Genomic DNA, 24,852 nt, shown 5'->3' on the forward strand with positions numbered 1-24,852 from the left:
TAGGTATTTGTTTAATACCATGAGTAGCAAGTGTCTTTGATAACACAGATACATCTTTTGGGATTGACGTTGGGTAGAGATTTGAGAGGTTCAGACCAACAGCTTCACTGAGGTAGCCCAAAGAAAGCTAGTTAAAGATAGTATTCTATAATAATACCAAGATTAACAAAAATTAAACTCAAGGGTCTCAATATCCATGTTTCTTTTAAAAATTTGAAGAACTTCAGTAGAACTTGAATGATTTAAATTAGCAGAGGAGGCATTACGTGTTATGGTCATATAGACTGTGTGAAAAGACTTTAGTGTAATCACCTTTTTTATTTCTAAAAGAAGTATGTGGCATTTAAGTATATAAAACTGAATTTAAAACATTCATAAGTAGATCCATTTTTGAAATGAAGACTTCAGTATCTATGTTACGAAATTGAAATTCATAATTGTATTAAAATTAGAAGCTAACCTTCCAAAGCTGTTTATCTGGTGTGGCAACAAATCTTTTCAGTTTGAGTATTTGTGATCAGAATTTATTTTTAACCCATGCAGCAGCATTTTTTAGACAGCATTTCCAACCACTGCAACCACAGTGAAATGAAAAAAAAAAAAATTATCTGTTAAAACTAAGTTACTCACTGGCCACTATCACCAAGTCAAAAAACTAGGAAAAAATAAAATAAAGGACAAAACCAGACTGCATTGTGTGACTCTGTGCTAAAATATTTTCTTCCTCGTGAAACCCTTTGGCCAAGACTACCTTGTATGGAGACATTATACATTGTATAGTAGCACATTAATAAAATAGCACATATACAATGTTGGTAAGATAAAGAATAAACTGTGTAACATGAACTTCTGGAGTAAATTCATTTTTTGGAGTGGTAATCATTCATTCAAAGCAGAATCCAAAAATAGTTTTGAAAGGATTTTCTTTTTGTTTTTTAGAAGCAAAAAACTCTCCGGATCAGCCATGATGCCTTAATGGCAAATGGAGATGAGCTAAATCTGCAACTTAAAGAACAACGTTTAAAATGCTGCAGTCTTGAGAAACAGTTACGTTCCATGACATTTTCTGAAAGAAGAATAGAAGAGGTAAGCTCCTAAAATGTTTAGCCATTCGTTGCATTAAAACTTGTCTGTAACTGTTTTGAAAAAGTCAAATAGAGACATTTTAAATATTATATTGACTTCAGAATCCTAAACTACATCCATGGCACTTTGAGCACACCCAGTAATATGTGCATGGCAAATCGGTACTTAACAATACTTACAAATGTGCTGAGATCCACTGTGTATCTAAAGGATTAAGGATCCTTGAGGAAAGGAAAACCATGGCTTTTTTTAACCATGACATTTTTAAACGGATACCAGATTACCTGAGGAATATAACTGTCTCAGTCTTAACAGCTTATTAGTCATTTGAGATGTCAGAACAATTAGAGGAATATATCTGTCTCTAAGGAGGAGAATGTTCTGCCGTACAGTGTCAGCAATTTTGAGAAATTATTTTTTTTCTAAGAAGTTGTTTAAAAACTCATCTTCCTACTCATGTTGCTTCTCGTGTTCCCCAGCTAGCACAATCTTTCTGTAGTTTGATAACTTTGTCCTTAAAGAGCATGGAAATGAAATAAGATGCCTACTTTCTCTTGTCATCTTGGAAGAATCTTTTACAGTGTCTCATACTGGCATCAAAAGAGAATTTTGAGAAGGGAATGAATTTTAAGAGTACTCTGATCCATGGGAAAAGGTTGTAACAACAAAATATACTGGTGAATTAAACTGAAATACTAGAAATAAATTCAGAAAGCTACATTTTAGTCATCAATATATAATTATTGACCTACATTTATTTCTAAAAATATTATTCATTTATACATTGGGATAAAGCAAGGTATATAGTTTAATTTATTCAGTCATTTGAAAGATGTACTACTGTTTCTTTGTAAATTCCAGGTAACATGAGAAATTGTGTGTTCAGAGTAAGTAGTGACTGACACAATTTGTTTGAACCACAAACCAAAAGAAAGCTTAATCCTTTAATTTTGGGAGGGGAGGAATTGGAAATTTATACAAAATGAATATAATGATGGAATCCATCAGGGAGGAGAGTAAAAAAATATTATGTTTCCCCAAACCTAATAGCAAGCTTTTAACACATCCTTTATTGAGTTTTGGCACATGTTGCCATAAAGCAGTGCATACGTTCTTAGTAAATTAAAACAGAAATATTAATTTCATGTTTACTTAGCAACTTGGAAAAAACTGATGCTAAATTAGATACAGACAATATACGTGGTCTAGCTCACGGCTGCAATGTAGAAATCAAGACTGAAACATGTTTGTCTCCTCGTATGTTTTTGTTTTTTATCCCTAGGTGGTTTTATATACTTAGTGTGTAATTTTCTTTTCATTTCAGCTGCAGGATAGAATTAGTGATTTAGAAAAGGAGCGGGAACTTTTAAAGGAAAACTATGATAAACTTTATAACAGGTAAATCGTGATTCCATGTGTTCTCTCCTTCTCTTGTTTGAGATCTTTTCTATCAAAACACTGAATGTCAGAAAACCTAATATTGATGAAAGAATTAGCCACAGCTGATTGCAAGAAAGCTATACATGTAACAAAAGAAAAATAAGCTTTTTTTAAGGGATTGGTAATAAGTTCTTTAACCTGAACAGCAGTCTATTACTAAGAAACTATCACTTTGTTGTCAGGACAAACTGCTCTCATTTCTTGAACACAGACTGCAAGTGTGCAGGCACTGTGATAAATACCCTGCTTATACATTGGTATAAATTCCTTACAGCAACTTGGAAATGCAGGTATTGTTAATGCCCACTTTGGAGAAATTGAAAATAAAATAGAATTAGGGAAATTTACCTGAGTTCTTAAAGCTATGAAGTAATAGAGATCATATTTGAACCTCTCTTGGTCTCTTCAAGCCCTTGTTTGTTCTGCTCGGCTACCCAGCCTGTTAGCTGAGCCTAATTCCGTTGATGAGAAGTAAAGGTGTTAGTTTTTTCTGGTTCTTAAAAAGAGAAACACCGCATCTTTATCCTAAGATGTATTTTAGAGAGCTGCTTTCCTTTTTTTTTTTAAATCTGCTTCATAATTATGGTATTTTAAAAACTAATCCTTTCTAGTAATGTTAGAAACAAAATTCTGCTCCACAACTCTGTTTAATTAAGTGATACACACGTGTGTGTACTTATAAGTCTGTTCAATGTATGATACCGATAAGTGATAAATACAGATTTACATGTAAGTAGATTTTGTATATATTGACATATATATTTATGTTAGAGCTGATATTCAACAGTTGCTTCTAATTGGTCACATTCTGAAACATCAGAAAATAGCTATCTGATCTACAGATATAGCTTTAACTTTTTAACTGGGTTTTGTTTGATATGTTTTGTAAGCTAAATTTACATCTTACAAATTAAACAAGTAGCAAGGAGAGGCTTTTATTTTGGTTTACTTTGAGAAAATACCTAAATTAATGTGACATGTCATTGTATAGTATCACCTGCGTTGCTTACCCTAGTGTTAATTATCTTTGCACAGTGGCTTATCATATTAAAGGTGACCAGTAGCAGGTTCAAACATCAAAGTAACATCCTGGGCTCTCCAGGAAGGACAGACTGGCAAAAACTCTTCATGTGAAATTTCCCTTGGACCCCCTTCCAGATCATGTGGCCCTAGTGCTTTGTTCTGGTCCCACTCTCATCAGCCCTGATTAATTTTATGTAAAGCATTTATTATCCTATTGTATCTGTCTCTACAGAATAATGCATAGGTTTATATTGATATATGCCTGTTTGGTAGTTGTATGTTTGAAATCTTAAAATTTCATTATATAGATCACACAATCACCATATAATATGGCAGAGAAAATGTTATCCCCATATCTTATAAATGAGGGAATTAAGACTCAAGAAAAATTAAGAAACCTGTACAGAGTCAGTTTCAGCATTGCTGAAACCCCAGTATAAGACTAGAATCCATTTCTTCTGAACCTGAAACTTGATTTTTTTTCCCCTATGTCTATCTCTCTGATTTTAATTGCAATGGAAAATTATATGTGCAAGAGGGAAACATTCATGGAATAATAGAACTCTCATAGATTTTGAAATTTTTATTAATTTATAAATATTTATCTTAACGTCTTATAATTTCAAGTAATTTAGCATGAACTTAATACATGTGTATAAGTGCCATTTGGTCATTACTTTTACATTTTCTACTCCCCTTCAGTATGAGAATCTACTGAATATACTTTCTTGTAATAAAAAACATTAAACTTTAAAAAAAAAAAAACATTAAACTTTGTTGGGAATAATGCATAAATGACATTTTAAGAAAGGCATGTTTTTCTCAGTTTATCATCATGAAATTTATCTTTCCATATTAGAAGGTGATCTAAGAGTGTAAATCTGACTTTGGAGGGTTTTATTTTAGTGTTTTGTGCTTGAGCAACCTTTTTCTCCCTGCCACATTAAAAACAGACTTCATTATGCTGCTTACACTTGAATTTTGTGTGAAGTGTGTAGAAGTAAATGGGTATAATGAGTGTCAAAACATTTGTGTCAAAAAAAAATGTCACTTAGGGACAAAATCCAGCAAGCACACATGATAGTAAATAGGACTATAAAATTCTCTAATACAGTTTTTTAAATATATAATGTGTTTTCAGAAGCATAGTTGAAAAAACTCTACAAAAATCAACATCCTCGCCAGGATTCTTTACAGCTCTTGGATTTCATGGCAGTGTTATTCATTGTTGCCAATAAGTAAGGCTCATCACAAACTACGTATATTCCCTGTTTGGTTAGTCATAGTGATAGCATGTTTTTAAGAGGGGAGCATTTGTTTGTTATTCAGAATTGGCTGGTTTTCAGTAGAAAAATGTGATGTGCAGATTGCATTCTCATCTTCCTTTTCAAATGGTATTTTGAATGTGTTTATTACTTGACATATGACATATTAGAGAAACATCTGGTAAGATAAAATCTTCATGCTAGTATTTGGTATGAGCCATTTTTAATATGTTAAAACATTTTTGATACTTTGCCAAGCAATGAGTATAACTTTAAGAAATGTTCATTAAAATTTTTTGCAATTAAATCTTTCAATTTGGTCAGAGAGAAAAGCTATACTATAATATAGTAAAGCTGTGTCCCATTTTTGAGATTAGTATATAGTTTTAGGGTAATGCAGCTGATGAATGCAATAGTCCCTCAACTATAATGTATATCAGTAACCTGAAAACAGTGAAATGGAGGTTTAACCCCCACTGTGAAACCTCCCCACCTGCCCTTGTCCCTCACCCCCAACACCATTCAATTCAGATTCAGCCAATTTGAGTTTTAAATCCAGAGACTCTCTTAAAGGTGATTCTAAGGTATTAACTCCTGAGAGACACTAATCCAATGCATATTTAAAAGAAGAGTTGGTCCAGTTTCTGAAGATGATAGTAACCATTTTAAGAATTGAATGATTCAAGTTTTTACAACGTGATAGTCGTCTAATATCCAAAATTTAAGGGCATGCTACTGACCATCCATAGAGTCTCTGTGTTCTATTTCTGTAAATCGAACACCTGACCCCCTATAATCTTCTAAGAAACATGGAAGCTCATATGATCCTAAATGAGCACTTTGTGCTTCTCAGAAATCAAACTGGGTACATTGGGGCAATCATTTTTCCTTTAGTAAGTGAAATATCCCCATGTTAATATGCATTTAATTTCCATTAGGCCTAACTAAGGTACCTATGGATTTCCTCATGGAGGATTAGAGCTTATTCTTCCCTATCTCTCACATTACGATGCCCTTGAACATTGGAATAAAAGGAATTCCTTCTGTAAGAAAAAAGACTTTAGGGTAGAGGTGAATTCTTCAGCTCTTTTTTTTTTTAATCTTACCATGTTGTTGATCAAGGGTGTGTACTTACAGTATGCTGACCCATGACTGCCAGTGGACATGCCAGTGACCACAGGAACCAATGGGCATTCCATTGCAGATGGATTCTTTATCACTCCAGCAACATAATGTAACAATGAAATGTGCACAAAGACCAACTATGATCCCTTCCTCAGTTGTCACTGTAGGCAATGTACAAAAACATTTTCATGAATAAAGGGTTCTCAAAGACTGTTCACATATGCAGATTTAATCATGTACACAGCCTCTACAAAGAAAATGGAGCCAGATGTGGTTTACCATTTATAGTTACACAGATGGCTCCAAGCATAGAGGAATACAGTAAATTCAAAAGGAATTCCTCATGAAACTCCAGTGGAATGTAATCCTAAATTTAGAGGGAAGATAGCAGTGGACTAAATTCAGAGTGACTTATGCTGATTTACACTAGTATTTTGTGGGTTTGGAAAAACCAGGCTGCTAAATTGTTCTTAATTTAAACACATACAGCTTCTGATGTTTCTGCCAGATTAACTGTTGGTGATCTTTTTGCTGGTACTAATGCTATTGGAATACTACTGTTTCTAATTTTTAGCAGCTGATATAATGTATGGTTGTGCCTATTTCATCATGCTAATTTTTTTTTCCGGGTAGTACATGTTTTTAATAATATAAAACACACACACACATGCATACACACATATACACTCACGTATATGCATATTTTTATGTGTTTGGTATACATAATTTGACCAGACATGGAAATATATTTGTGTAAAAAAATGAAAATGTAAGGGGATATTCTTTACTTCAGTATTTAAAGTACATATTTGGATTTCATTTAAACCTAGGTAACTCTACCTTTGATAAAATTAACATGAAACATTGATATATCAGATCCATGTATTTTTTTAAGGTTCCATATGTGAAATGAGAATACTGATAGAAAAAACAGATGTCATATTTAGAGAAACTTCTAGAATTCTATTTATTTTTAAGGTCATGTTATTTTAAATGCAATAAAAACATTCAAACTGTAAAATAAATACACAGTTTTTTGTTCTTTTGAAAGATATGCCTCCCAGAAAAGTATCTCTTTTGGAATAAAACCTCAGACTAGCCGGGGGGGGGGAGCAACATTTACGGCAATTTTCAGTAACAAGTTTCGGCAATTTTCAGTAACAAGTTTCTTTTCCATTTGTTTCATCATCAGTTCAAAACCAGATTTAGTAAATTTCTGCTTCCTTTACTGGGTTTAAAAATAAGTAGAAGGGTCAAAGCTGCTGATAATTATTCAGTCATATCAAGGCTCACAGATAATAGTTTTCTGCTGAAATACAAATCAAGGTCGGTTTTTCCAAAACCTGGTTATCACCTGGGGAACTTTATAAAACTGTGAATTCCTGGGCCCCAGGATCTGCATTTTTAACCTAGCACCAGTGTTTAGGCCAGTGTTTGGAAACCAGTGACCTAAACAAATGTTTACTGTATGCCTTCTGTATACTACTTGGTTATTTTGCAGCTGATTCTTCCAGTGTCCTGTGTCTGATCATTAGTAGATTTTTATGATAGTTTAAACTGCTACTTTTATTAATGAATAATAATTCTATCTGTAACATTATTATCAAGGTCCTCTCACTGGGTTCTCACCCCAATCATGTGTAACAATGTAAAACTGGTTGTTCTTAGCCTGCTGCTGTTTGCTTTTTAGGAAAAAAATTATATGATCACTGCTGTTTAATATCAGAATCGCCACATTTTGTGGATATGTTTTTATCACAGACTCTTTAAAAGTTCAAACTCTAGAATTAACGATCAGGTGGAGAGTCCCATTTCTCTGTATTAAGAGGGTGCATTCGTGGGAGAGGATGGTTTTGTCTGAGGTCTACTGCTGAGGTTTGGAATTGTGGATTCCTTTGGACTATGTACAGTATCTGAATTCCTTTAGTAGTCCCACAAAAGCTGCACACTGCCAACTTTTCTGACTTTAGAGCTCTAAATTAAGGCCAGTTCCTTTGCTCATCCCACAAACTCTTTCATGTTCCCTAACCGCAGCCTGAGAAAGGCGCCTTGGTTTCAACAGCAGCAGACCAGCATATGTTTACTTAATTCCTAAGACATGATGACAGTGGTCTCTGTGCCACTAAAAGCTTTTCTCTTTATTATTTTCGGTTGACGCTGATTTCCAAGCTTTCCCTGCCTGTCACGTGTGTCTTGCAGTGCCTTCAGTGCCGCCCATGAAGAGCAATGGAAGTTAAAGGAACAGCAGCTGAAAATACAGATTGCTCAACTCGAGACAGCCTTAAAATCCGATTTAACAGACAAAACTGAAATCCTTGACAGATTAAAAACTGAAAGAGGTACATATGAAATGACTACTGACTTACTCATTTCAAACATGCATGTTATTCATCTTTATTCACTGACTTGATAAGTACCCATTGTGGTGCCTGTTGCTTTGCCAGGCACCTTGCTGCGTACTGGGGACACAGCCGGTATGAAGAGTCATTCGCTTTTATGAGTTTAGTGCTTGCTGCAAATTTCCCTTTACTCAGCTTAGCATACATGCCAAACAAATTAGTTTTCCTCAGAGTTACTCTTGTTCAGGTTGTCTTTAGTTTAATTTTCCTAAATTTATTCAACTCAACAAGTGCTGATTGAGCACCAGTATGTGCTAGGCACTATTCTAAGTTCCAGGGATCCAGCAACGAATAAACAAAGACCTAGTCCTCATGCAGCATAAATTTGAGAGGGAGAAACTGATAGTAATTAAATAAATATGCAGTACATCAGGTGGTGGCAAGTGCAAAGGGGGAAAAATGGCAGTGGAAGACAGCCGAGAAGGGCGGAAGTCTCTCTTGGCTGTTTTTGATCTGGCAGACAAGGAAGACCTCTCTAATAGTGAAATGTCGAATTCTACTCTGTGACAGAGAACTTAAACACAGAAGCCTTGTCAAGATGTCCCTGCTAAAATAATAATCATTAATAAGTTACACTTTATGAGTCCCAGATCTCACCCTTCTTGTCTCATAGAAGTAAAATAATTTATACTAAAGTAGATGTCTGCTCTACTATCTTATACACATGTATACTCACAAATGCACAACCAGGAAAGTGAATTATTTGCTCCAAGTGTTGTACGTGTTTGCTCATCTGCTAGATAAACCCACTGATTAAGGTTGCTCCTTTTGAACATTTGCAGTTCAGTTGCATGAGAACATTTAAATGTTTAATACGGACTCAGTTAAAAAAAACAATTACATATCTAGGCAGTATTCTCTATATTGATTTAGATCACACTGCCATATTTTGTTAACTCTAAGAAAGATTTTTTTTCCCATTTTAATATCTCTGAATTTGAGAAGCATCTGTTTAGCATCATTAAAAAGGTGATAACATTTTTTAAAATTATGGTCTGATTTTTTTTTAGCATTTTAAGAAGTCTGAAATTGGAGCACATCTTGTAATCAATGGGGTGTTAATCTCAATGAAATATATATGCAGTATTTATATTTACCAAGTGGTTAAATTTGATGGCAGATGGTTTCTGAATTTTTTTCTAGAAGATTGTGAGTAGAATAAAATGGTGACATGATTTCTGACTGGGTGGATATTTTAAAGTTTCTACGTCAAAGATATATAGTTCCTGATTTTAATGTGTAGCATTTTATACCTAACAGAGTGCTTTGTTTAGTAGTTGCTCAATAAAGTCTTCCACCAAAGTAGAAGTTCTCTATATTTCCTCTCTGTTCGTTCTAAAGGAAAGAGAAATGAAATAAACCTTTCTCCTTTGCTTTCTATTCTTCCCTAGATACCCAAATTTCCAAACTCTCATCTTTTCACATTTACATTGTTCTCTGGAAAGAAACTCTTTTAAGAGGATAGAATCTTAGTGGTCTTTTTTTGTTGTTGTTAAGAAAACCTATTTATTGCTGTTGGATTAATTCTGGGGGTTCTTATAAATTTTTAAAACAACAATTGCTAAGTTATTTTAATGCAACTAGTGCATTCCTTATCTTTTTTTCTTACTGGTTCTTAAGTCTTTTCAGATTTTTTAAATAATGAAAATAACTCATGTGCATTATTAAAAAAGAAGAGTCCAATAAACAAAAAAATTTCTTCTAAAAGTCACTCAATCCCACAACCCACAAAATAATCACTATTATTTATATATGTCTTTCCAGAGTTGTTTCTATAAGTATACATGTAATTTAATGTGCTTTTTTAAAAAGTATATGGTAAATCCACATCATCATTCATAATGGCTGTCATAGTTTTCCAGTGTGAGGATCTGCCATAGACAGTTTAACAGCCGTCTATTGATGAATTTTTAAATAACTTCAGCTTTTTTAAGTATCATGAACATCTTTCTGCACAGATCTTTACACATTTATCCAATTATTTGCTTAAGAAAAACTGCTAGAACCAAATCTGTTTTTTTTTTTAGTTCAACTTATTTTAGTTATTTTTGCTTGAATACCTGAAATTTACAGTTCTACTAGTTTCAAGTTTTTGTTTCTTTGTGAAAATGTTCAGATAGATTATAAGAAAAATAATACAGCCTTTAAACCATTTTTTTCCAGGAAGTATTAAACCAAAAATTTAATTTATCTATTTAAGGAAACCTTTTACTATTTAGAAAATTCCTTTTTGTATTACAGATTTTGAAATTGTTTCATTTTACTTTGAAGTCTCTTCACACATTTACTTTCTTATGTATCAAGTGTTCTCTGCCAGAAGATGTTTCCCTGGCTTCTTGTAGTCATTCATCTAACTGGCAAATTATTTTTAGAGAATACTCACCTCTTTATTCAAGGTACAAATTAGTTTCAGATTGTGTGAATATGTGGGGGAAGGATATGTAAATGCAGTTTGCATTTGGTTAATGCTTAAATTAACTGCATGTGTTTAAGGGCCTGCTTTTGAAAGTTCCTTTCTATCTTTAGCTGAAATGCATAATTCAGCATAATACATATGGTTATATTGATCACAGCTGAAGATATTAGCACAAAGGAGCTCTGAAAATTGTTTAGTTGAATTGTTCTCTGCACTCTGCTTATTAATGGTGTGCTCGAAGAACATAATTTTAAAAGAGTGAAATGTTATCTCATTTGAATAAAATGCTGTTTAGCTTAACCTGCTTTTTGTCAAATCATAAAGTAAGGAGGTTATTTTTCATCTTGTACAGAGTGCTTTGATTTTTCATATTATAATTCAGCAAGTCTATTTCCTCTTTGAACTATAATGTCTCCGTACTTTTAAAGTTCCAGGAGTTATATCCCCCAATAAACAGTTTAAGAAAGGAAAAATATAGTAGATAATTCTACATAAAATTCTACAGAGAGAAAGTTGTTGTTACTCAGTAATACCTTCTCCCATTAATAAATTGTTTTCACACTAATAAAGCCTTGGTTTTAAAAATAACCAGTGAAGTGGGGATGTGGTTGTTGAAACAAAAGTCAGTAAAGGAAGGAACATTTGAATAAGTTTATTTACACCAGTAACATATACCCTGCTCTGAAAAGTTGAGAGACCAGAAAAACTAGAGCATAGAAGTAATATATACTGCATCTGGATGGAGCAGTCCAGATGGAGCAGTCATGTCCTTACACTTTAGGTCCCCCTCAGAACCCCTAAAAGTTTCACTGGCCAGAGAAGGAAATTACATTATCCCTAGGACCTTGGTTTTACATCTTTCTCACTACATTTACCTTCTTTTTGTTACCTAGTCTGGATTTTGTTTTAACCTAATCAACATCAAATAAAGGGTTTCACATTATTGTTTTACTCTCTGACCAAAAAAGCAAATTTATCTCATAATAACTCACATTTATTATTAATCCTAATTTTTAGTTTAGAGATAAATATTTGAGCTTTACCTTATAATTTTTCAAGTATTGTTCACATTGGAAAATTCTTTCATTTAGTTCACCCAATAGTAGCAGTTTATACTCTAGGATAACCTTTGAACCTTTCATCAATAAGAAAAATATTTACATATTTGATATTTAAATGGTTTCACATACCCTAGGGTAACTTTTCTTCTTAGTTTGCCAGAAATATGTCATATTAAAAATATTCTAATTTAATCCATTTCTTCTTAACTGTGTGATTTACAGTTTTTGCTTATATGTAGCATTTATGTCTTGGGAACGCAAAGCTTTATAAAAGTCAGAAACATCTTTGTATAAAGTGCAGTCAGTGTGCAAATGTATTCATGTAAGAAATTCTTGGCAAATATGTTGATTTCCCTTTTTTTTTTAAGAAAAGGAAACAAAAATGTACAACTTGAGTTGAGGACTTATGATAACCATAAATCTCTGTGAGCAGGATGAAATTAGTAGAGACACTTTGGATGACATGGTTTAGAGTCAGTCCACAGGGAGACAACAGAGGAGAATACTTGACCACCACAACGATCTCTAGTGGAGAAGACGCTTAAGAACATAGGACTGAAGGATAGATTTGTTAGCTAGCCATTATGCTTTTTTTTAAGTTAAGCATATTTAAGGCAAAGGGTAAAAAATTCGACTCTCTATGGATTTGCTGTCTTCTGTAGCTCTTCCCTGTACCCCAGCTTGTGGGTCCTAGTGAATAAGCACATAGGCAAGGGTAACCTATCTCCATCCCATAATGATAGCTCTGAGTCCATGTCCTAATTAATATCATGAACTCAATGAATAAAGAATGCCCATGAATTATTATTGATACTACCATGCACTGGTTGAGAATCCATTTCTCTCACCTTAACAGAGTTTTTAAAAAATGGGGTTGATGATAATTATGGATCCAGAGTTATTATCAGAGAAATTATCTTGTTTTAATTAAAAAAGACCTTATGCTAAATGGGGAAAAGATAAGAAAGTCGATTTTAAAAACACTAAAAGACACAATTTTTTTTTTTTTTTTGCATGCCTTTCAGGACCCTTAATAAGTAAGTAAAAGTCATAGATTTAGAAACGTATTTTCTTAGGTATTTTAGATAGTATGTTCCTTTGAAGTCCCAGAGGCACAATTTCCTTATATTAATATTGTGAACCTCAGTCTTAAGTTTCTGATAAGCCAGTGAATCATATGGTGGACACATGATAGTGTGTGTTTCTTCCTCACTCCCCTGCTGCCTTTGTCTAAGGTGTGAGCTTAATTTCCTCTCTGGCCAGAACAATACTAGCTCAAGCTGGGTGTGTATCACAAGTTAAGTTAACTTAAAATGTGTTCTTCTACCTCTTTCTCACTTAACTTTCTAATTGTGTTGACTTTATTTTTAAGACCAAAATGAGAAAATCAGTCAAGAAAATAGACAACTCCAGTTACAGTACCTGGAACAAAAGCAACAACTTGATGAACTTAAAAACCGCATGAAGTTTTACAACCAGGTGAACCATTTTCTTATTTAGAAAATGAACTCCAAATTTTTATCTAACTACTTTATACGTCAAGAAAACACTGTACCACAAAGCAACAGAATACAAATATACAACTTAGTTTATTAACCCATGGTATCTGGCAGCTTATGTTCCATGAGGGTAATCTGCGTAGTTGGAATATCTCTTGTACTTCCCATGAATATCTCATGGTGAGCTTTTACTTACTCTGTCTTTTGCAGGAGAGTGATATTAATGCTGATGAACTGAGTGAAGCTCTCCTGCTTATAAAGGTAACTTTCTAAACTTCACCATGAATTTCATGTCTACATATAAGTGTTTCAGCATAATGATGACCCTTATCTGCAGAATGAATTATTCAGGAAAGTGGTCAGGTGACATTTAGTTATAGCATATACATATTTCATAATGACATCAAAATCACATTAAAGTAGACCTCAAAAACTCATGTTTAAAGCACTTTCTCCAACTGTAACAAACATTTCACTTTTATGTGCCCCACTATAAGATTAATTAACAATTTTCTGTCCTATGAGACATTGGTGCACCCTATTATCTTAAGTAAAATACTGAATTATACATGTCACCAGAAGATATTTTCCAGTTCTAGAATATTCTGTTATTTATAAGGAGACACACAAAAATACATTTCTTTTCTTTTAGGTCATCACAGTGTAGATTTTAATCAAATGAAGAAATAGAAATCAATGCACTTGATTCTTTTTTGCATCATGGAGTAATAAACTGTTTTTCTGTTTCTCTGTAATTGTTCCAAATATCTATCCAAATATTGTATTCTATATCAGGACTGCTTTATTCCTAATGGAAAATGAAAATCTATCTGTTTTCAGTTAATGATTTCTTGCTATATCTGTGTAATTCACAATTACATTTTAGAAACTCTTGTTTTGGTAATAAAACATGTTTTGTTTTAGGCTCAAAGATCACAAAAAAATGGAGACCTTTCATTTTTAGAAAAAGTAGACAGTAAAATTAATAAAGATCTAGAACGGTCCATGAAAGAGCTGCAAGCAACTCATGCAGAAACAGTGCAAGAACTTGAAAAGACAAGAAACATGTTAATTATGCAACATAAAATTAATAAAGATTATCAGGTACTGTAATACACTAAATCCAGAAGATAGGTTTCCTATAATATTCTACTGATGATTTGCATTTTAAAGCAGTATCATCTACTATCATCTATTATAAATTGTCATGTGTTACCACATGCTCGGAATTTAGCCTTGTAACTGGATACTTAGACTAAAGAGTTCTAAAACAAATAATTTTAAGTCCTTGGTTTTAGAGAGTGAACTGTGGTGATGAATTCCCCCTTTACTAGTGTTAGCACACTCTGCAGCTGAGTTATAGTTTCTCCTAAGGTCCTGCCACAGCCATGTTTATATTAGCTTTTAACTAATGGGAATATCACTCCTTAAAAGGAATCCAGAGTTGTGTGGATTTCACTCCTAATTAATGAACATCGTCAAGCATAATTTTCTAAACTGTAAGCTCTTTGAATTCAGGAAACAATGGTTTACAGCTCCTGGTATCCCCAGGATCTAAAGTCTGCTTGAATCATAGTTGCTTTAAAAAATTTTTTTAATGGAACAGATCCTAAGTAATGAAGCTGTTTATCTGTATTTTATTTAGATGGAAGTTGAGGCAGTGACCCAGAAGATGGAAAATCTGCAGCAAGATTATGAACTTAAAGTGGAACAGTATGTTCATCTTCTTGATATCCGGGCTGCACGCATCCAGAAACTAGAAGGTACAGTGTGCACAGTTCTTTGTCCATGGTGACTAGAGGAGTGGATTTTTACAGCAGTTGAAAATGTCATCCAAGTGTACACTCACAATTTCTTTTTGCTCTTTTTTTCCCCCAATTTATTAACGATAATAGTAGTTTACCAGAAAGGCTGATTTTATCTGATACTTCTCTACTCAAGAATGCCCTACTGCTTTTTTAATTTGGTGTCACAGGCAAGATTTCAGAGTACTTCATAAAGTACCACAGACTAAATTTAAGCACCTCATTTCTAATTTCTCTTGCCTCTCAGCCAAAAAGTCTGCTGCTTGCTCTTGGTCAGATTCATCTTACTCTGGCCCGCCACCAGGCCTTTGTCTGCTCCAACTGAACCTCCTTTCTTCTCTCACTCCAAGATATAACCCTTCCCCACTTCAAAATCTAACTCAGTGCATGCCTGTGTCGGGAAGCTGGCTCCCATTACTCCTAGCCACCCCTCTCCTTGAAATGCCCCCACAGTGGTTTGCAGACTTTAGCAAGTAAGAAAATAACATTGGGAACTTGTTTCATAGGTAGCTTCCTGGGTCCTACTCCTAGAGATCCTGGAGCCTGTGATTCTGTATATTTAGAAATAATTCCAAGCAATTCAGATACAGGGATAAGATTATACTTTGAAAAAGACTATCTCAGCACTTACCACTTTTGCTCACACATACTCAAGGGACTTGGGTTTGGGTGGACTCCGGGAGTTGGTGATGGACAGGGAGGCCCGGCATGCTGCGGTTCATAGGGTCGCCAAGAGTCGGACATGACTGAACAACTGAACTGAACTGTACTTAAAAGATATGTTTGGAGATTGTATTATATGTGTTCTTCACCATTGCAGTTTTGCATATTCTCTATGACTACAGTATATAAATTCTCCAATGATAAATACTTTGTCTCTCTTTCATGTTCTCTGCCATGCGGCACTTAAACTCGGTAATCTGTGCCAGCAGTAATTTTGCACTCTTAGAGATCACTGAGAATCCAAAAGGCATGAGTTTATATGGGTTATACTTAAGATATTTACCATATTAGAAATTAAAAATGAGAAATTTAAAAAATATTTGTCATGCTAAAATAATAATAATAAACCCAATACATATTTAACATAAATTATAGTATTTATTTTTTAAAAGCTGCATTTTTCATACCAAAAAAACAGTGAGACAAGTGACACTGTTTTAAACTTTTTAAATTGTTTAACATTTTTGCAAGTCTTTTTAGTGTCTGTCTTAATAGAAAACAGCTGGGTGTTTATATCTGCTTCTGCAGTCAATCGGTTATGATATCACACATCCTGTAGATTCTGGGAAACCCTATTATACATTTGTAAGAGAATAAGAATGAGAAAGGCAAATAACATCTTAGTATTATTTTAAAAATAGTTTTAACCTCACAGACCTCCAGAACAGCCTCAGGAACCCTCAAGGGTTCCCAGACCACACTCGGAGAACCACTGCTCTAAGTAGAAGAATTCAATAAATAATCTATCTGAATGAACAGGGTTTCTGAAAGTCAAAGAGCATGTGTTCCTTTTATTTCAAGTAGTATTCAATAAAAATTTGCTTAATGAAATTTTCATGAATAACAGGAAGGTCACATAGTTTGAGATGTTCATTCCTTTCAAGTGTCACTAAGTCTTTAGCAATATATTTTATTTGTTTCCTAAATTCATTGATTAATTCCATAAACATGCTCATGTTCCTAACATATCCTAAGCAAAGTGCTAGGCAGTGAGAATACAAATAGGAAAAAAGCTCAAACTCAGAAGATGTCAACAAGTAAGTAGACACACTTTACTGTGAAGAGTGTGAAGTTAGGAAAATGAAAAAGCTACCTAGGAAACATTGAGGAGAGAATGCCTGTTTGTATCTGAAGATTCAGGGATGACTCCGCACAGTAGGCTTGGAGTCTTTAATAATGACAGAATTCACCACTAAATAAAAGCAGTGAAAGGCATTCCACGCAGTAGATGAGGCAGGTAAAAATGCCCCAAATGTGAAGCACCACCATTGATTTGAGAAACTGCATATGATTTCATCAGTTTGGAACTCAGGATTGGTAAAGGAGGAAAACTTGGAGATACAACTGGAAAGAACCAAATGCTGAAAGCCGTGTTCGCCACCTGCATGAGTTTGAACCTTATTAACCTAGAGAAGCACCAAGGAATCTTTGGGTAGGAAGTAGTACACAAAACCACATTTTGGAGACTATGCTATAGGTTTTGGGAAGAATGAGTAAAATTTGAAGGAATGAAGAAGTTTGGGCTCCATTAATAATCTAGGTAATAAACACTCTGGGTGTAAGTAAGGTAGCATTAGTGGAGGTGGAGAAGACAGGGACAGATTTGCTAAAGACTTAGGAAATATTTTTGAATAGCAGTGACCCTACAGATGTGGGGAGCGCAAAGCCAAAGAGCAACCTAGGGTGACTCCATGGTATCCAGCTTAGGCAGCTGCATGTAGGCTAACACATTCACTTGGAATTCAAAGTCCAGAAATAACTCGAAGAGAATATGAGTCATTCTCCTTTAGGTGTATTAAGTTTGATGTGCCTAGAGAGTATCTAGATGGAGGGCTCAGCAAGCCACTTAATATGTGAGTCTGTTATTTAGGAAAAAAAATCGCAATTAAAAATAGAAATATCGAGTCTTCAGTATATTGATAGTAACAGAAGTCATAAAAGGGGATGGGATTACTAATTATTAGAGATGCAAATAAAAACTACAATGAGGTACCACCTCACAAAAGAGCCATCATCAAAAAGTCTACTAATAACAGGGCTTCCCTGGTCCAGTGGTTGAGACTCTGTGCTCCCAATGCAGGGGGCTAAGATTCAATCCCTGTTCAAGGAACTAGATCCCACATGCTGCAGCTGAAGATCTGCATGCCACAACTAAGACCTCATGCAGCCAAATAAATTAAAAAAAAAATTTTTAAGTCTACAAATAACAAATATTGGAGAGGGTGTGGAGAAAAAGGAATCCTCCCACACTATTGGTGGGAATATAAGTTGGTGCATCCACCTTGGAAAACAGTATGAAGGTTCCTCAGGAAACTAAAAACAGAATCACCATATGACCCAGCAGTCCCCCTCCTGGGCATAAACAGACTGAATTATGATTCGAAAAGATATATGCACCCCTATGCTCACAGTATCACTGTTCACAGTAGCCAAGCCATGGAAACCACCTAAATGTCCATCAGCAGAGGAGCAGATAAAGAAGATGTGGTGCATAGATACAATGGTGTACTGCCCAGTCATAAACGGACAAAAGAATGCCTTTCGCAGCATCCTGGATACAGCTAGAGATGATCACACTAAGTAAACTAAGTCAGAAAGAGAAAGACAAACACCATGCAGCATCACTTATATGTGAAATCTAAAATATGACGCAAACAAACCTGTCTACAAAGCAGAAACAGAATCACAGACGTAGAGAACAGACGTGGTGGCCAAGGGGGAGGGGAAGGGGCAGAAGGGTGGACCAAGAGGTTGGGGATCATAGATGCAAACTATTACATTTAGAGTGGAAAACCAACGAGGTCCTTGTATAGCACAAGGAACTGTATCCAGTCTCCTGGGATAAACTGTAGAGAAAAAGAATGTATATATGTGTATACCTGAGTCACTTTGCTATACAGCAGAAATTAGCACAAGAGTGTAAGTCAACTATATTTCAATTTAATTAATTAAAAAATAAACAGGGATACAGTTACTCATGAAACATAGACTAAAAAACGGATAAAAACAGAAGCCTAGCAAACCAGCAGAGAAACCCTTAAAGAATGAGAAGAGTGGTAGGAGGAGAAGCAGGGCAGGTGAGACATGGAATCCCACAAAAGTTCACGGAAGAGGATGTGGTCTTCATTGTCAATTAAGCAAGGAAATCAAGTAACACAGGAAATAAGTAACTCAGCAGTAGCCACAGGGCTGGAAAAGGTCAGGTTTCATTCCAATCCCAAAGTAACACGGGACCAAAGTCCATTCACTCTAGAAATCTGTTGGTTATTGGTGACTTTTTCTGGAGTAGTTTCACAAGAAAAGTAAAGCAGATGCTTTTCACAGGAGATGGAAGAGTGTCTGTTACATGAGGAATGGGAGACACAAGTAGACATTACTCTTTTTAGAAGTTTGGATGTAACCTGGAGGAAAACATGTATTTAGAAAGAGACATATCTTTTTATTTTTTTATTGAAATATAGTTGATTTACAATATATTAGTTTCAGAGGTACAGCATAGTGATTCAGTATTTTTGTAGATTATACTTCATTATAAAACATTACAAGATAATGGCTATAATTCACTGTGCTATGCAATATACCCTTGTTGCTTATCTATTTTATACATAGTAGTCTGTATCTGTTAATCCCATACTCCCTAGTTTGTCCCTCTACTTCCTTCTCCCCTTTGGTAACCACAAGCTTTTTTCTATATCTGTGAAGTCTGCTTCTGCTTTACATATATATTTGTATCATCTTTAGGTTCCACGTATAAGTGATATCATACACTATTTGTCTTTCTCTGATTTATTTCACTAAGTGTAATATTCTCTAGGTCCATCCACATTACTGCAAATATCAGAATTTCATTCTTTTTATGGCTGAGTAATACATATATGTGTGTGTGTGTGTGTGTGTGTGTGTGTATCAATCACATCTTCTTTATCTGTTCATTTGTTGATGGGCACTTAGGTGCCTCCAGGTCTTGCCTGTTGTAAATAGTGCTACTATGAACATTCATTGAATCACAGAGAAAACAAAGGAATTCCAGAAAACCATCTACTTCTGCTTCATTGACTATGCTAAAGCCTTTTTGTGGATCACAACAAACTGTGGAAAATTCTTAAAGAGATGGGAATACCTGACCACCTTACCTGCCTCCTGAAAAACCTGTTTGCAAGTCAAGAAGCCACAGTTAGAACTGGACATGGAACAATAGACTGGTTCAAAATCAGGAACGGAGTACATCAAGGCTGTATATTGTCACCCTGTTTATTTAACTTGTATACAGAGTACATCATGTGAAATGCCAGGCTGGATGAATCACAAGCTAAAATCAAGATTGTCAGGAGAAATATCAACAACCTCAGTTAAGAAGATGATAACACTTTAATGGCAGAAAGTAAAGAGGAGCTAAAAAGCCTCTTGATGAGGGTAAAAGAGGAGAGTGAAAAAGCTGGCTTAAAACTCAACATTCAGAAAAACTAAGGTCATGGCATCTGATCCCATCACTTCATGGTGGCAGATAGGAGGGAGAAAAGTGGAAGCAGTGATAGATCTTATTTTGGGGGGGCTCCAAAATCACTGTGGGTACAGCTATGACATTAAGACACTTGCTTCTCAGAAGGAAAGCTGTGACAAACCTAGACAGTGTATTAAAAAGCAGAGACATCACTTTGCCAACAAAGGTCTGTATAGTCAAAACTATGGTTTTTCCAGTAGTCATGTATGAATGTGAGATGAGATTTGGACCATAAAGAAGACTGAGCATCAAAAAATCGATGCTTTCAAATGGTGATGTTGGAGAAGACTCTTCACAGTCCCTTGGACTGCAAGGAGCTCAAACTACTCAATCAGAAAGGAAATTAACCCTGAATATTCAGTGGAAGGACTGATGCTGAAGCTGAAGCTTCAGTACTTTGGCCACCTGATGGGAAGAGCCAACTCATTGGAAAAGACTCTCATCCCTCATGCTGGGAAAGATTGAAGACAAAAGGAGAAAGGGGCAGCAGAGGATGAGATGGTTAGATACCGACTCAATGGACATGAATTTGAGCAAACTCAGGGAGATAGTGAAGGACAGGGGAGCCTGGCGTGCTACAGTCCATGGGGTTGCAAGGAGTCAGACACAACTTAGCAAGTGAACAACAGCGTGAACATTGGGGTGCATGTATTATGTTTTCAATTTGTGTTTTTGTTTTTTCTGGATATGTATCCAGGAATTGCTGGATTATATGGTAGTTTTTATTTAATTTTTTGAGGAACTTCCATACTCCTTACCATAGTGGCTGTACTAGTTTATATTCCCACCAACAGCATACAAGTGTTCCCTTTTCTCCACACCCTCACCAGCATTTGTTATTTGTACACTTTTTCATGATAGCCATTCTGACAGGTGTGAGGTGGTATCTCATTGTGGTTTTCACTTGCATTTCTCTGAGAATTAGCAATGTTGAGTATCTTTTCATGTGCCTGTCAGCCATCTGTATGTCTTCTTTGGTGAGTTATCTATTTAGGTCTTCTGCCATTTTAAATGAAGTTTTTTGGTTTTTTTTCATATTGGGTTTCATTTTTTTTATATTATGTATTTGAGGTGTTAGCCCATTGTAGGTCACATCATTTGTAAATATTTTCCTGAATTCAGTAGATTATCTTCTTCTTTTGTCAGTAGTTTCCTTTGCTGTCCAAAAGCTTTTAAGTTTAATTAGATCCAGTTTATTTAGTTTTGCTTTTATTTCTTTTGCCTTAGGAGACAGATCCAGAAGACATATTGCTATAACTTATGTCAAAGAGTGTTTTGCCTGTGTTCTCTTCTGGGAGTTTCATGGTTTTGGGTTTTACACTTATATCTTTAAACCATTTTGAATTCATTTTTGTATATGATGTGAGGGAATGTTCTAATCTAGAAAGATATATATATTTTTAAGAGCAACTTTATAGAATTATAATGAACATACTTTATTTTTTTCCCAGCATAATGGTTTTATTATTTTAAAAAAATTTGTTTAATTCTTTATGGGAAAGTTCAAACATATATGAGTGGAAATAATTGTATGGTAAACTCTGATGTACTTACCACATAGCCAGTCAATTCATAGCCAATCTTTTTTCATCTGTATCCCCAACTCCCTTCTATCTTACCCATATTCTTTTGAAACACATCTCAGATACCATATCATTTCATCAATAAATATTTCAGGATGATCTGAGGTCTTAAAAAATAACAATACAATTATACCTAAAAATGAACAATAATTATTTACTATCATAAAATTTCTAATCAGTATTTAAATTTCTGATCATACCACAACTTTTAAAAATGTTCATTTCTTTGGATAAACATACTTTAAATTGCACATCTTTAAAGTGCACAATTTGGGAGTTTGGCATATATATACACCTGTGAAACTATCACCATAATCAAGATAATGAACATATCCATCATCCCCAAAAGTAGAAAAATATATATTTGGATAAACTGACAAGAAGGTAGCAGTGGAAAGAGAAATTGATTTTAAAGGAGAGAAGATAATAGAGCCAAACCAAAGGAGCAAGTGGAATCTAAATATTTACCTCAGTTATTCATTCAAAGGCTTTTTTTTTTCTTCTTTCTCCTTTTCCCTGGTATATCCTGTATCACCACTTAATTTTTTAACTAAATGATGTCAAAATAAGTGATAGATTTCTTTAAAACACAGTATCAGTTACAGAAAAACAGTGTAGCTGTAGAATTTGATTGGGACTATACACTGCAAGCCCTCAGATTCCCCACCACTTCATATGTGTCTTTGTATCTTTATATGTCAACACCTTAAAACCTCTAAACTGTGTGTCTTCTCTTGCAGCCCAATTAAAGGATATTGCCTATGGCACCAAGCAGTACAAATTTAAGCCAGAAATCATGCCAGATGACTCAGTTGATGAATTTGATGAAACCATTCACTTAGAACGAGGCGAAAACCTATTTGAAATCCATATCAACAAAGTAACCTTTTCTTCCGAAGTTTTACAGGCATCTGGGGATAAAGAGCCTGTCACCTTCTGTACCTACGCTTTCTATGATTTTGAACTACAGACAACTCCCATAGTACGGGGCCTTCACCCAGAATATAACTTTACTTCTCAATACCTCATTCATGTTAATGACTTATTCTTACAATACATTCAGAAAAATACTGTGACTCTTGAGGTTCACCAAGCTTACAGCACAGATTATGAAACAATCGCAGCTTGTCAGTTGAGATTCCATGAAATTCTAGAAAAAAGTGGTCGAATATTTTGCACAGCAAGTTTGGTTGGTGAGTATAGTCTTACAGACTTCGGCTGTTTGAATCCCTGATTGGTTTCTATATTAATAAGGCATTTCACAGTAATATCTTCTCTCACAGATTCAAGGTGCCTTTAGGGTAAGGACAGTGTTCTCTGATTCAGCTGCCCACTGTTGATTGCACTCTTAAATGTCATTGATAATGTCAGTACAATGGCTGTTAATTTTTTAAAGCTTCTTAGTACAAATGTTTATTTACCATGTTGATATCTTTGTTTGATTAAAACATTGATTATAGTATGTTGATCAAATATTTTTTAAAGAGAGTATCATTATCACTGTTACTGAGCACTGCGAATACTGTGATCAGTGATAAATAAGACAGATGAAGCCCCTGCCCTCCTGTAGCTTACCTTCTAGAGGGGAAGACGGGCCGTAAAACTATACACCTATCCTTAGATGTGAAGAAAGATGATCGGAGCAAGAGGCTAAAGAGAGAGATGGAAGGTTGCTTATTGAGATAAGGACTTCCCTACAGGATGACATTGATAAAGAGACCTGAATAAAGATCCATATCAGCCATGGGGCAGCTTAAGCCCATGCACCACAACTAGAGAGCCCGTGTGCTGCAACTGGGACCCACAGCCAAACAAATCCTGCATGTCAGGATCCAGGGGAAGATTGTTTTCAGGCAGAGGAAACAGCAAGTACAAGGGCCTGAGGGAAAAACAAACCTGACCAATTGGAGGAACGTCGAGGAGGCCTGTGACTAGAGCAGAGATGACGTTAAAGCAGTAGGCAGGGATCGGATCATGCTGTAGAGCTTTGTGGGTCATGTTTGGACTGTCTTTTTCTCTGACTGAGGCAAGTCATTGTATACTTTTGAGAAGGTGAGGTAAGAGATCACACATAGTTTTTCTTTTTGTTTTTTGTTTGTTTGGCTGTGCTGGGTCTTCATTGCTGCACTCTGGCTTTCTCTAGTTGCAGCAAGTGGGGCTCCTCTCTAGCTGCAGGTGGCTTTTCTTGCTGCGGAGCACAGGCTCACAGGCTTCAGTAATTACAGCACTCGGGCTCAGCAGTTGCAGCTCACAGCCTCAGTAGTTATGCTACTTGGGCTTAGTTGCTCCACAGCATGTGGAATCTTCCCGGAGCAGGGATTGAATCCATGTCCTGTGCATTGGCAGGTGGATTCTTATCCACTGCACCACCAGGGAAGTCCAACAACACAGATCCTGGAAGAACCATGCTGGGTGCTGGGGGAAGAATGGTCTATACCGGCCAAGAGGGGGAATAGGACCATTTTCAGGCGATTGCATTAATCTGTGCAAAGAGAATGGTGGCTTGGATTAAGATGGTAATGAAAGTAGTGATAAGACGTAGTTATATTCAGTGTAGGTTGATTAACTCTTCTTTTAAAACTTGTTCATCAACTGAATGTAGAGAAACAAGAGAAACAGACAAGGTAAGAATTTTGGTGTGAACAGCTAAGAAAATGATGAGGCCATTTGTTGAAATAGGTCGGGTAGAGGAACAAATTTGAGGAAGAAAACTTAAGAATAGTGTCTGAACAAGATTGACCTGCCTATTAGACAGCCAAGTGGAAATGTCACATGAGCAGTTGGATATAATAGTCTGAAGGTCAGGGATAGAAATATAAAAGTGGGATTCATTAGCATGCAGAATATATTTTAAGCCTTGGACCCAGATAATTTCACAGAGAGAGTAACTGTACATAAAAAAGAGAAAGGGACCAAAGATTGAGCC

The 24,852-nt window shown here is 35.2% G+C and overlaps 1 protein-coding gene across 1 annotated transcript in view; it reads left to right on the top strand.

Annotated features, from left to right (window-relative positions):
- RPGRIP1L (RPGRIP1-like) overlaps window positions 1-24,852 on the top strand; it is a 98,383-nt gene that overhangs the window by 24,956 nt on the left and 48,575 nt on the right. Inside the window, exons 8-15 of the mRNA XM_010861936.1 lie at window positions 940-1,086; window positions 2,411-2,484; window positions 8,139-8,278; window positions 13,188-13,294; window positions 13,525-13,575; window positions 14,239-14,418; window positions 14,960-15,077; window positions 22,667-23,119. Of these exons, the coding sequence (XP_010860238.1) occupies window positions 940-1,086; window positions 2,411-2,484; window positions 8,139-8,278; window positions 13,188-13,294; window positions 13,525-13,575; window positions 14,239-14,418; window positions 14,960-15,077; window positions 22,667-23,119 (1,270 nt within the window). The remainder of the gene's footprint in view (window positions 1-939; window positions 1,087-2,410; window positions 2,485-8,138; window positions 8,279-13,187; window positions 13,295-13,524; window positions 13,576-14,238; window positions 14,419-14,959; window positions 15,078-22,666; window positions 23,120-24,852) is intronic.

This window comes from Bison bison, unplaced genomic scaffold (assembly GCF_000754665.1).
Source record: "Bison bison bison isolate TAMUID 2011002044 unplaced genomic scaffold, Bison_UMD1.0 scf7180017864473, whole genome shotgun sequence".
NCBI classification, from domain to species: Eukaryota; Metazoa; Chordata; class Mammalia; order Artiodactyla; family Bovidae; genus Bison; species Bison bison.